At 39.2% G+C, this 13,748-nt stretch overlaps 1 protein-coding gene across 1 annotated transcript in view; it reads right to left on the bottom strand.

Annotated features, from left to right (window-relative positions):
* Nucleotides 1–13,036, bottom strand: part of SMEK2 (SMEK homolog 2, suppressor of mek1 (Dictyostelium)) — a 20,612-nt gene extending 7,576 nt beyond the window's left edge. The window contains exons 1-6 of the mRNA XM_009874957.1: nt 12,896–13,036; nt 7,347–7,445; nt 5,608–6,228; nt 2,244–2,321; nt 1,321–1,437; nt 121–237 (exon numbers count right to left, since the gene is read on the bottom strand). Of these exons, the coding sequence (XP_009873259.1) occupies nt 121–237; nt 1,321–1,437; nt 2,244–2,321; nt 5,608–6,228; nt 7,347–7,445; nt 12,896–13,036 (1,173 nt within the window). The remainder of the gene's footprint in view (nt 1–120; nt 238–1,320; nt 1,438–2,243; nt 2,322–5,607; nt 6,229–7,346; nt 7,446–12,895) is intronic.
* Nucleotides 13,037–13,748: the final 712 nt, after the last annotated feature.

Genomic DNA, 13,748 nt, shown 5'->3' with positions numbered 1-13,748 from the left:
TCCCTACACTTCTAGTATCTACACTTCTGGAGTAACTGTATCCCAGGTTCTGGAGAGGTTTGTTTTCCTGTTTTTTTCCCTGGTTTTGTATTCAACAAATGCCACAACACTTTTACTTACATCGTCACTCTGCTGCGCCTCTTGCATTACAAATTCTCGGACCATGGAAGGACTAAATTCTACTAGATAAGAAAATATATCTGTAGCAGCAGATCTAACTTGCAGATCATCCATTCCCTAATAAAAACAAAAATCAATTTATTAAAGTAAATCAAGTTAGGTGTTTATTATCAAGTAGAGCTGCAAAGAATAGGGAGTTAAAATTTTGAGAATATTTATTATACGAGACACCAGAAAAGAAAATAAACCAGCAAAATCTACTATTTTCCTCCTTTAGAAAGGATGCAAGGCTTTCCGTGCATTTTTTCTAATTTAGGTAGGAGACATTTATATCCTGCTAACCTTGCTACAGTATCTAAGATGTTAATATTCTGTACCTGTTACTCACACTTCATTGAACTTGTACAAAATTGTAGAATTCAGTCTGTACAAAAGTTTCTGTCCTCATTTATACACAACAAGATTTAATCATTTTTCTTAAGGTATGAGATGTGATTTGCTCTGATAACTACAATTTGTAAGGCTAAAATATTAATGTTACAGAAACTATATCTGGCCTGGTCTAGTCCTGGAAAAAAACGACAACATTAGGGTTCATCTGATTACTCAGCATCTATATGAATTCTATGTTTTCGTAACAGTCTGTGTCCTTTGGTAAATCCATAAGTAGTTACTCTAGACTACACAAAGAACAGCACTGGCATATGAACTGCAACTGTCAGGTTGCAACAGCTGCTTCAGCCCAAGGAGTGAATAAAAATTATGTTTTCGCATTGCTGATTAAGATAATCTGCTTTATACCTCTGAAAAGACGGGATTACGTGATCTTCTGGATAGGAACAAGCTAACAGTTCAAGATTATCTAAAAATACTTCTTTGGCACTGTTCCAACAACAGGAAAAAATAGTCAAGTTGCCATATGAAAAAGAGTATCTTTCAGTTTTCACACTATGTTGTCAAAAGGACTGCGTTTAGCAGAGACTTCTCTATCGTGCAAAGTAAAAATAAGAACAGCGATAAAATCGAGCTACTTCAGAAAATTGTGGGCTTTTGGATTCTGAATGTTAAGACTTTCAGCAGAGTAAAGCTGTCCTATCAAACTTCCTCAAAAGTACTCAGCAGAACTGAAAAAACCACAATGGTTAAATAGCCATGGGTTTTTTAAAATTTGATTAACAACAGCTTTAAGTTTTCACTTACCATTACAATTTCAAGTGCCGGAAGGATTCCCAACTTGGCCAAAGTTTTGAAAAACGCATCTCTGTTCTGAGGTTGTAAAGTCTGAGAAAATGCACAGAATTCCTTGAAAAAGTTAACCTGTTGTACAGGGAAAAAAAATAACTTAAGGTGTATTCGATTCATAAAACTCTCTGAAAGTATGAAACTGCTACAACTTGGATCAGTTTGTGTACTGCCTGGTATGTGCCCTCCTAGAGAATGGTATTATTCTAGTTCTCTCCTCTAACTTGCAACAGGAACAGAGGAAAGCACAAGAAAGTAAAAATAAACAAACAAAATAATTCAAGAGGTTGAAATTTACCTCAGAGAGAAATACAGTCACTTTGTAGCTATTTTATGACACCTAGCACTTGAAGGACTTGCACTCCGTCCCGGCATGCCCTTTGTTTCAAAGAACAAAGATGCCTCCCTTGCTGAAAGCAAGATTTTAACAAGGCAATTCAAGCTGATAAACATATTCAAGGATAAATAATGTTTGTAATATAGATATTAAGAAACTACTGGTAATCCTCATTCATAGGACTTAAAAGATCTTTTTGAATGAACAAAGTACAGTGAAAAAAGCAGCATTTATATGACAAACACAAGTGACACAGTAAGGTGAGAAGTACTTGGAAGAAAGTATACCTTTAAGTCTAGGATGTCAGCTCAGTGCTAGCACTTTCCCAGCAATAAATTAATTGTTTAAAACAAATAAATTAGAGCTTACCTTGCATGAAATATTTTTCTAGTGAGTTAACAACCGAAGACTGAGCTACACCAGAAATTATTCTAGAGTTCTGGGAATACTCCAATGACAGCAGATCTAGCAGAACAGTTTCAGTATTTCTACTTAATCTTGATGGTTTAAAGCATTAGAAGAATCACCAAGACCATTGACTTACCAATTCACATCGTTTGTCATCATCTGTAGCTTCATCTGTTAATTGTGCAAAAACTTCAGACAAAAATTTCTCGTCTTCCTGGGTAACATATAAGAACAATACAACTTATACGACGCCTCTTCAAAGTTAAAATATCCCACACTGTAGGAAGTCAAACTTTAACCTTAATACAATGCTTAAGTACGTAACTCCATGCATTGGATTTGATCGGTAAGGGCTTTTTTTTCCTCCTTCTCTCATCCACATCTCCCTTGTTTTATCCCTAGAATGGGTAATGCAGAAGTACCTCTCCAGGAGTCCCACCGCCAGCGCGCTTTTTCAGCACTTGTTCTGTGCAGCAGAAGCAGGTCCAGGAGACCAGAGCCACACATGGAGCCAAGCGCGAGTGATGAGCACTAAAACTGCCTTCTTGAACTAGTGCCCCAAGAACGTGTCGCTTCCTTTCCCGCTCTGCCCTGTGGGGTTTACAGCTCTGCCCTACCCCACGTACTCCCTTGTACCATCATCATCTCCCACACTCCCCCATGCATCTCCAGCACAGAAAACAAGTCTTTGCCACTGGCTCCCTCCCTGCACTGTGTGTGTAACCGTCCAGGGAGGAAATCACGACGCCTCCGCACTAAAAATCATCAATCAAAATACAATTTTTACCACGTTGCAGCTATGCCTTTTGTGCTACGCTGTTAACATCACATGTGAACCAGTTACCCTATTTTGGATCTGCAGCATTGCAAATATTTTTCAGCCCACTTATGCAACGGTGACTGGATTAACACGTTACGAGTTTGCTGCAGCCATGTCCCCATTAACCTTGTTCTCAAAATACGCTCCCTTGCTCACAGCAAGTTCAGCTTTTTCAATCTGGGAAACTCTCTTGAGTATTATTTGCTTTTCATATTCAGATTCTCTGCTACCAAGAGACATTTAAGAATATAAGACAACATTTCATTTCTCATTAAGCATTTCAGTTACACCATTGCTTAATACTCAAGAGGTACAAGAAAATCAGAGTGCACGTCATTTGTCTCAGCTGTTTGGGCACTTCCTGCCCTCTCTGCACATGGAAAATAGCGCTGGCATTCTCTCACATCAAATGTTTCTGTTATCATTTAAATACAACATAAACCTTAAAGCAAATAGTACTGTTATGCTAGAGCATTACAAAATTTTGCATCACTGTACTGATTTAACTCTATAAACTTTACTTACACATTGAACAAACATGAACAGAATAAAGGTATTCCAACACATACATATGAACGTTGCACTGCATAATGTGGAGAGTGCTTCCTCCTCTACTTCTGCATGCTGTCGCTAAATTTTGTCTGCTTTATTAGGCTAGTATAATACAGAACTTTTACAGTTACAGAAATGTCAGCCAAAGGCTCACATAGTATTTTCCTGAAAATTTTAACATGTGAGGAAAGAAGTGCTTTACAAACAAATGAAACCTGGAATGAACAACAGAGAGAGTGCAGCATACACAGACTTAGCAGTTTATTCTAAGCTTTGTTGGCTTTAACAGCTAATTAAGCCTGTTAAAAAAAATAAATAAAGATACATGTACCACAGCCAACAACAGATAGGCTAAAAAATCCCCACTACAGCACACTTGGCAACAGAAAGATCTCTGTGTGTGTGAGGCTGCCGCACGGTGCAGTCCTGACATCCTAAAGCACGGGATGGATCTAGGTTGGCTTGCCATGCTCGCTCCGTTTCCCATGTGGCTGCCCTTCATCGACAGCAGCACAGGGATCGACTTCTTCGCGGCACGTAGAAAGGAGCTTTGCTGCCGCAGCAAACACAATCTGTTACTCCTATAAACTGCATTCTCCTAGGGAGCTTTGCTGGTGTATTTAAGGTAACAAGACTTCTCATGTTCACCAAACCCAAAGGAGCTTTAGAGTTCTTGTGGCCACAACAAAAAGCTGATTTATGCTAGGGGGCTGCGAAAACAGTCCTGAACCTGAGGCCCACACTACCACGGAATACTCCTCGGGCATGCTACCACTAAGATCTCTTCCGAGCATGCCGCCTTCTTAGTTTGGAATTCTCGAGGCAGCTCAAATGATGCAAGAATCAACATTATTTGTAAATCATCATGCACGTCTCAATTACGGTCTTTAAAAGAGACAGGCAAACCTATGTGCCCCATACTCTGCTATGGCAAAGGCTGCAGCAAGTGATTGAGAGTAGCAAAGAGCTATCAGAGGATTTCAGAACTTTCGTCAAATACTACTAGAGGTAAAAGAAAATCATAGTTTTCTGTTAAGGAACAATTAAGTATTCAGGAAAGTCTAACTGAAAAATAAAGAACTTGACCGAGTTAAAAATCTCTAGATGAAAACTGTGTTGTGGCCTCAGGCAAATAATACTGCATTTATTTTTGGTTTTCAAAAAGTAATATATGCAGAAGGATAAAAAAGAAATCTTTCTGTATCATAAAGTCATTAATTTTGCAAGTGGGAATTACTTTCTAGTTTCTTTCTGCTATTCACCCAGAAAGAACAAAGTAGAAAGAAGCCCCAAAGCTTATTCATGCAATTCCCTGCAATTCTTTAGTTTGGATTTTTCTCCCAGTCCTCTACTGCATTCTTTAGATGTATCCCTTATGGTACTGTTATTTCTCCAGTGGCCCTCTCTCTGCAATTTTAACTATCCTCTTCCTCTCCTCCTCGATAGAAACACAATAAAACCACTTTGGTACTCATTAGTTTGTGCAACAAAATATGAACTGTGAAAATACCCAAAATTTCACGAAGTTCACACCCAGCTCTTTACCAAGGCTCCTTCCACTGTCCAGCTTGGTTGTCATACCCCATTAAGGCTGCTTCTGTCTACAAAGCATGTAGGAAGTTTTTTGCTATAGTAACACGTTGGTTATTACTTTTTGGATATCAGTCTGATGAAAAAAACCCCACAATTAATTACTTACTTTATACTACGACATGAACACTTGAAATTAGTACCATAAAGTAGTAGTGGTATAACAGCAATGGTTCTGGACATGCTCTTTTCAATCACAGATTTAGAATTTGTTGTAAAGACATCACACGTGTCCCTGATAGATAATAGAAAAGGTTGCCTGTTCTCTAAGTACCTAAACAAAACCAGCTCAAAACATGTATGCCACTTGTGAAACTGTTTACAATCCCTTAAAAAATATTAATATACTCACCTGAAAACTACCATTCTAAAAACACAAAATAAAAGGTATCAGAAATAAGGGGAAGTATTCAAAATATTACACAAATGAAAGTGTGCATGATTAACTTACAATGTTGAAGAGCTGTAATTAGTTTTGAAACTACAGCTAGAAGTTATCTATGCATAATCCATCTATAGCATATTAAAAACCACTTACCTGCAACATACTGACAATCTCAACTTTGTTGAAGAAAATAAAGGAAGTGAGGGTAGAAAGAAAATTCTCTTCAAAAACAGATGGTGTTGGCAAGATGATGTCCTGAATATACTGTACCCTGTAAGTCTGGTGGATTTTTTGCCTGAGTTCTGAGTCTGTTATAGGAATAACCTCCTTAAATTTTGCTGTTTTGGTCAAGAACTCCCTGTGCCGTTTTGGCTGAGCCAAAGAAGGATCATACTCAAGGCATCCAACAACATCCATAATACACTCATCGGAAAACATCACCTCAAACAGAGTTGCTTTGTTGAGGAATAAAATTCCTCTAATAATTTCGTACAAATGATGTAAGCCTTCGGTGTTCTCTAAATTCTCACAGACTTGGAAAAGTTGTAACAGTTTTTTAATATAGCCTTCGTTCTCCAAGGCCAGTGCTAGCTTTTCTCTACGGATGGGCGAGGAGAGAACAGAGGTAACTAGGTCAGCAATCTCTTCAAGTTTGTTGAGTTCACAAGCAGGAAGGTCGATCAAAGGACTAGTTTCAGGCATTTCTTCTATGTGTTCCTCTTCTGACTCAATAAGGTCCTGCGTGACTTCCACTGAAGGATCCTTACCTTGAACCTACGGAGAGAGCAAGCACAATTACTGCCTCATCCCAAAGCAACCGTAAAAATAACTGAGTCAATAACTGGAATAACACATGCCTAAAGCACTTTTACACCTTCAGCTGCCTGGGAAATGTCTAGCTGTGCAGAGGGACCAGTTTGCTGCCTCTAAATTCTACAGTCACTAATATCATCATCAACAGTACATTTGTCAAAAAATCAGATCAAATCAAACCCTGACAGCATCTGTGCAGTCAAGAAGTCTGAAGCGCCTTGGAGACAAGCACAAAATAGAAAGATATAACAAAATCTTCTTTCAATGTCTCAAACAGAAGGGTAAAAAGCATTAAAATTCCTAAGAGCCCACAGCTATACCACCAAGTGAAACATAACAAAAGGACCAAGAAGACTTTATACCCTAGAATAGGCTAAGATTAAAAATGCTCTAAATTGCCTAGCTCGTTCAAAGTAAAATGCTAAGAAATCTGGAGTTTTCATTTATTTACTTAATGGCTTTACACTGCATCATTTCAAAATCTGAGAAAGTTACGATAAATTTCAACACAAAAGACCAGGTTTCTTCTTTTAAGCACCCATAGATATAAATCCACTGACTTACTACTTTGAGTTGAAAGTATAAAATTTAAACTGCTGCATAATAAAACACTGAGGACAGAAATATCCATTAGACACAGTCAATGAGACTTATGTCTTGGTGAAAAAACATCACTGACGTTTCTGAGCTCATACAGCAACAGCACCTCTTTGTCCCTCAGTGATATCTCTAGCTCCTTATACGTTACATTTTAATTTCCACCACGCTCCAAGAAAGCAGCTTCCTAAGACTGTCTGGGAGAACAACAGTTAGAAGCTGGTACTCTGGCACTCCCCTTTTTAATAAAAACAAACAAAAAACCTAAGAAGCCTAACTCCTGAGTTTCATCATCACACTGATTTTTTTAAAAACGTAAAATTCAATTATGAAAACAGGGGTAACTCAGATCTTGCACGGAAAATAATGACAAATACATGCTTATCTTACTAGTAGGTTTAAAAACTACAGCACAAATACATGAGGTCACAGAAGACCCTAAAACACCTGGAAGAAAACAGAATTGTTGAAGTTAACTGTACCTGGCAGATTTTTTCCCAAATTTCATCACAGCCAGCTTTTTCTTGAAAACTCAGTGCTAAATCATAGTTTTCTGCTTCTGACCAAACAATCAGGGTGTCCTGTTTAAGACAAGAACAAAAAATTAATTGTTTCTGAAACAGGTCTACACTGCGTATTGATCTGTATTCCATTAAGTCATGTGTCGACAGAAAAATAATTTTAATCAAAGTTACACTTGTCGAAAAAAACCACAAGACACTAAAATATTAAATCACCTGTTCTGCCATAAGGGACATCACCTTTCATTTTTGCTATTTTATTATGACAACTTTACATATTACATATTTAAACACACTTTTTTTCATATACAAAATCACTTATAATGACATTTTTTCTGCAACATACCTCTGAGCCAACAGCCTTGAAAAGAGAATGCACACAGTGTAGGAGAAGAAAACCCGCAATATAACAATTTAAGTCTTTTCATATTTAATAATGTAGAAACAACAACAAAAAATAGTTACTATGTTTCCTCCTCAGAAAGGGTTTAATACAGCCTCAGTAATGTGGGAAATAATGCCTAACTAATGTTAGAATATAATTTTCTGAATTAAAAAGACATACAGCCTGAACAGTATAAAACTCCTAAGTTCTTACTGAAGTTACAAATATCTTGCCAACAGATATTTTCATATGAGCCAGTTTTTTTACTCTGTTACTACTGCCTCTATAAATTCAATTTCTATACTTGCACACTGTATCTGGAAGATTCGCTGGAATTTCTGAATAGACTAAAAAGTGTATTTTTTATGAGGTTCTATCAGGACACTTGCTGCTGTACTGTAAGAAATTTAATCCTGTGCTTCAACGTTCAAATATTCAGTTCAGCACCCTACAGGAAACTCATTTTCATGTTCAAATGTTCAATGTGAACAGCTCTCTGCTATCTTTGTGGTACATTTGAAGAGCTCCGGCATAACCATTCAACATTCTGCCAAGTTTGTTGACTTCCTGAACTGTTACCACATCTTTTTTTTTTTAACCCCAAGCAAGCCCTCGCTTAATTGCCACAGGTAATTTATTTCCCACATTTACAAAGGTCGATATTCACCACATGACTTATCAAGGCTTTTAAGTCTTTACCTTACACATCACTTCTACTGTAAACAAAATATTCTGAGAAACACCTTTAAGCTTAGCAACCAAACCCAAACAAATCCCTGACTGGCTTACATATACCCACCGTACCTTCGGAAACGTCAGGGGCAACAGGAAGCAGACACTTCTTCCAAAAAGAAGCTTAATGTAACCTAATCAGCAGCACTCACACAAGCTCTATATTTTCTTTCACTTCTCATTTTCATATATTTCTCTAAAGAAACAAAGTTCTGCCATTCCAGAAAGAACTATGCCCACTGCACTATGATTTTAATGCTGTTTATTTATACCACTATGTCCCGTATCACACTCACACTTTTGTCCTAAAGCCACAAACATTAACAGGTAGTCTCCCTGCTTTCAGGCTCCGATCCACATGTGCAAATGGCACAGTTTCATACAGCTCTCATGGTTTTTGCTTACAGCTGTCCTTGCTCATCTCTGGCTCCCAGACAGCTGAACCTCTATGTTTACAGCATGCCATTCAAGAGTGAGCAGTTGAACTGGGCTTCAAGGAAAAAAGAGTAATAACTGTCAACTGCAGGCACTGAAAAGCTTGATCAGCTTCCTGATCTGGTTCTCTTTCTGAGATTGATCAAAAAAAAAGAAAAGAATTCTTAAATACGATTTTATGGCTGTTACAGAACTCTAAATCTGAAATGTTTCTCTTCATAGAATATAATTATTATCTTGATACATTCTGTGAAATTACTGATGCTCTGATACTCAAAATCGATACACTTCCAAGTAAGCTGAGACTCAGAGATCCCTCAATGTACAAAGGACACACACATGAAGAAGTCCTATTCGCAGCCCAGAATGATTCAAGAGATTCAGTGCAGTAACTCAGATGACTGCAAACATCCAGAGAAACTGCACTCAAAAATTCTGTGAGAATTCTCGACTTACGGAATGACACAATCTGTACTACCCACACAAAGCAAAAGTTATGTAAGTTTCTCCAAAAATATTTCTGAAAGACTGAAAGGTAGTTTAATCAAAAAATAATTGTCCAATATAAAATCTACTCATCTGGCATATGCTTCCTGCACAACCTAAGACAACCCATGAAGACCACAGAGAGACATCTCCCAGGCCTAGCTGCTGCAAGAGGCTACCACTCCCACCTGCTCAGATTAGCACCCGTGGCATTGAGGAGCCACTGCAACCTTCCTTCATCGCTCAAACACAGCATAAAGACAGACAAAACAGATTAATTCAGAACAATTTAAGAGAGCAGTTTTCAACCCGTCTTCAGCACTGGTACTTGTTTGCACAATGTTTGCTACTCCACCTCTCCTTGTTCCTGCACTGGCCCCTCAGCACACCCCCACGCCAGCACAAGAGCACTGGCACAGCAAACCAGAAGGGGGAACATATGTCGATAAAAATTAATCCTGCAAAAAGCAGTATTTCAACGAAAATCAGTTCCTACGCCTAACCTGTCACACAGTAACACAAATACTCATGCTGGTGTGAAAGAGGAGCAAGGCAGCCTCCTGGCAACTGCTCAGGCTGGCTTTAACAGCACCCCTGCAAATGTGTTAAATCCTGGCCTTGAGTAACTCCAGTTTTGCCTCAAGCAAATCGCTCGTTGTCACTCACGGCAACTCTGTGCGAAGGACACTATCTGCACCCATTCTTCATCTCAGATCTGAGGACAGGCAGAGCGAACCTAAAGGAGAGTTAACATCAGAAGGCAGCATTCACAGTAAGGGTCACCGTAGCAGTTTAAAATCTTAGGGCCACACAGCTGAAAACTGCCACCCTCGTAACCAAGCTGGAGGAACAAAGCACACGAATTGATCCACCTGATTTCACACTGGGGACATGCGCTCCTGCCAGTTTTGCCAGGGAACAGTAACCTCAAGTAGAGGGTGGAACAACAAATGGGTGTGGCAACAACTTTTTAAACTGCTCCTGCTAGAGCCTCCAGAACACAATTGACTCTGCCCTTTGGCTAATATGGGGCATCCAGTAGAGGTACATAACTCTCAAAGCCTATGCTCCAAAACCTGAGAGGATCTAAAGTTCTTCAGGGTCTCATGTTCTTTGCATACATGCAATTAACAATTCTTTTATGTGGTATGCTCAGCAGCCTGGCACCTACATCCAAGTTAAATCCTATTTCTCTTGAGAAAGAGGTCGTGATTGATTATAGTATGCCTAATGCCTTGATAGAACTGAATTCTGCCTGAAAGCTACTGACCACAAACACGATTCAAGAAGGCAGATAACAGGCCTGCCCTGTTTACAGTTAGTCAATGGTTATAGTACTCCTTACCTCAAAGAGCGTAATGCTGGGAAACACAGCAACTATAAATCTGTTGGTTTTTTTTTTTTTTTGCAGAATGTCGTTACACAAATTACAATTTAAGTGATAACTATCCTGTAAGCCCATTCAAGTCATTTGTATGAAGACAGAAGCATAGGTTGGGCATGTTTCCTTTCCACCAAGCTGCACCATCCTGCAGCTTTCCCCAAACCAAAGACGATCAGCATCTTAACGAAAATCTGCAACTGAACTCTGGCAAGCGGAAGAGAGAGCCCTCCTCCTCACTGCCAGCCACCTACAAGCATCTGCCCTGGGCAGACCAACACAGCCTCCAACCCTTCGGGCTACCGCTGTAACCGGCTTCAACATTCAAGTTGGGATGCTGAGGAAAGACCTCAGGCACCTATCTTCCACCAGTTTTAGAAACTATCTGTTCCTGACACGCCCAGGTTTGAATTCCACATCTTTTAGCGATGAGAGTGAAATCTCACAAATCGAGAAAAAACATGGGAGTGCTTCCTCAGAAGGAAGCACAAACAACTTGAGGACAAAGCTCTGTCAACCAGAAGCTGTATGATTTCAGAGTTCAGACAAACTTAAAACCTGTCTCTGGAAATCATCAATTGTTATACCTCTTCAAAAAAACCCAACAAACTTCTTCAAAAGAGTGAACACTGAAGCAAACACTTTCAGCTACAAGGACACAAAAGCATTAAAGTCAGCAATAAAAGCCAACCAAAAACCTCAGCCTGAGTTTTTCAAAACTACAAGGACTTCCATGAGACAAACAAGAGCTACTTAAGTCACTTGAAACTTTGCTACCAATTAAGCAAAGGTGGCTTTCAAATGATCGGTTGTATGAAGTTTCAGAAAACAGGCTGCAACAGGAAGCATTTTAAAGTTTTACAGCAATGTAATCTGCATTTGTATTTCATTATGTATTAGTTTCCTCCACCAAACAGGAAGCAGTTCAAGGCTCTTGCCTTTCAGAACCTGCAGGGCTCTGTAAACATTGTCCTTCCTCAGTGTGGCCTGCCCCAGGAAAGCCTACGACTGACATCCACCTGACTAAACCCACCAACATCTAATGAGCGAGAGGTGGAGACCACAGAAAACAGGTTTGGAAATCTACTGAAAAGCCAGGCCCAAGTCTCCAACTTGCTCCTAACCTGCAGTGAGGCAGCCTGTGCTCAAGAGCCAGTCAAAGTCTCTTTCCTCAAATTCTTGCAATGTAATGCGTCACCGAAACAAAGTTCTTAGAGATTTGTCTCTTCGTGATTTAGGAAGATCAAAATTACTGCTTTCCAGTGCTGAAACACTTCTGGATACCATAATGAAGAGCAGCTACATAAAACACTGTACAACAGGAACACAGAATCTATGGCAGAACAAAGGAAAACAGAAAAACTCCCAGTAATAATGATGAGAACAATGTAGGCAGAGACATGAACGCAGAACAAGGAAAAAGCAATAGAAGTGATAAAAGCAGAAAAGATTTAGTAAGCTAATTTTTTAGTGGATTGAACAGAAATGACCCACTAACACAGCTCCCAGCTGTTTTACTTCTTTGTTTTGCAGCAGGCCTACCCCTAGGAAAGTCCCACCATGGCCAGTCACTTTGCCGAAGACTGTAAAAGTTTTCAAAGCTTAAAACAAAAAGTAGACAGCAACAATGAAGAATCCCACAAAGACAAATTCCTTTCTATTATTTTCAGAAAAAGAATTCAAAAAGTAAATATACTGTAGCAGAGTTGGCCAAATTTTTACTTTCCTAATTTGGCAATCATTTCATAAGACCAGGGATGGGAGACAGAAGTTACATGTGTAGGTTTCTAACTATTTTTCCTGCAATGAGTTCAATATTCATCCGAACTGCAAACATTCTCTTCAAAGCCTGAAGTCCAAAAGGGTCTGGGTTTTTTTTTTCCAGGAGGCTCACATTTAATTTCTAGAATGCGAAATATTATAGCACCTACAGGTTTCTAAGCAAGGTTTTCACCTCCATGAAAACCAACATCAATAATTCCATGTCGTGCTGCTTTCCTTTTTTTTTCTGAAAAATGCAATTGCTTTGAGCATAAAACAACTCCTCAGCATCAGTATTCAGAAAACATAAAGCCTCACAGTAATACTTGCCTGCTGTTTTTGATATGCAGTATTTGGGTTTATCTTCGATTCTAACAGTAGTGAACCTGAAAAAGGTATGAAGAGATCTTTATCGAGGAACAAAATAAACATCTCCATGTATTTTACAACTGGCCATGTGCTAGCCAACATGTGTTCAACTTAATCTGTATCTTACAGGAAATCCAGGTAATAATTCCCTAGAATAAGCCAAGGAAGACAAAATTGAACAGAAATATCCATATGCTAATTTGTATCAAAATTCCCAGCAGCACTGTTTTTTCTCCTGAAACCTGGTGTGATAACAAGCTTATCGAAAGGCCACCGAGCAAACCTAGACAAGTTTGCACCAGGTAACACACTGCCCAGCATAAAAATGTTCTTGCCCACAGAAGCCACGTGGGCCATTTGTTTTTATTTCCTTCAACTGTCCTTCAGAAGTGAATCATCTAGACACTGTAAACCCAGGGACTTTATCTTGTGTATGTAAGTAGTGCATGTAACCCAGCAACAGCTCCAGAGTCATTTATACCCCTCTGAGGTGGTTTATTTAGCACATTAACACCTGTCTGCTGACAAAGTGGCAAGCATGTGCCCTCCCCCCTCCAAAAGAGACCCTTAAGGTGACTCTAAAGCGCAACAAAACACGTGGAACACCACGCAACTCGAATACAACCAGTGAATTTCTAGGGAAAAGCCACAAGCAACCTTTCCCAGTAGCAAGGAGGAGAGAGCATTTCAAGAACTAAAAGAAAATAATATTATTCTGAAAGTGAACACGACATTGTCACACGTAACAGCTTCATCTCTATTCAGTCGAAAGAGAAGCAGCCGGCTGTGGTAACTGGAAGGGGGCAAGTCTGGG

The sequence above is a fragment of the Apaloderma vittatum genome, unplaced genomic scaffold (assembly GCF_000703405.1).
Source record: "Apaloderma vittatum isolate BGI_N311 unplaced genomic scaffold, ASM70340v1 scaffold42368, whole genome shotgun sequence".
Lineage (NCBI taxonomy): Eukaryota > Metazoa > Chordata > Aves > Trogoniformes > Trogonidae > Apaloderma > Apaloderma vittatum.
The sequence above is the reverse complement of the archived record's forward strand: the minus strand, read 5'-3'. Positions and strand labels throughout refer to the sequence as shown.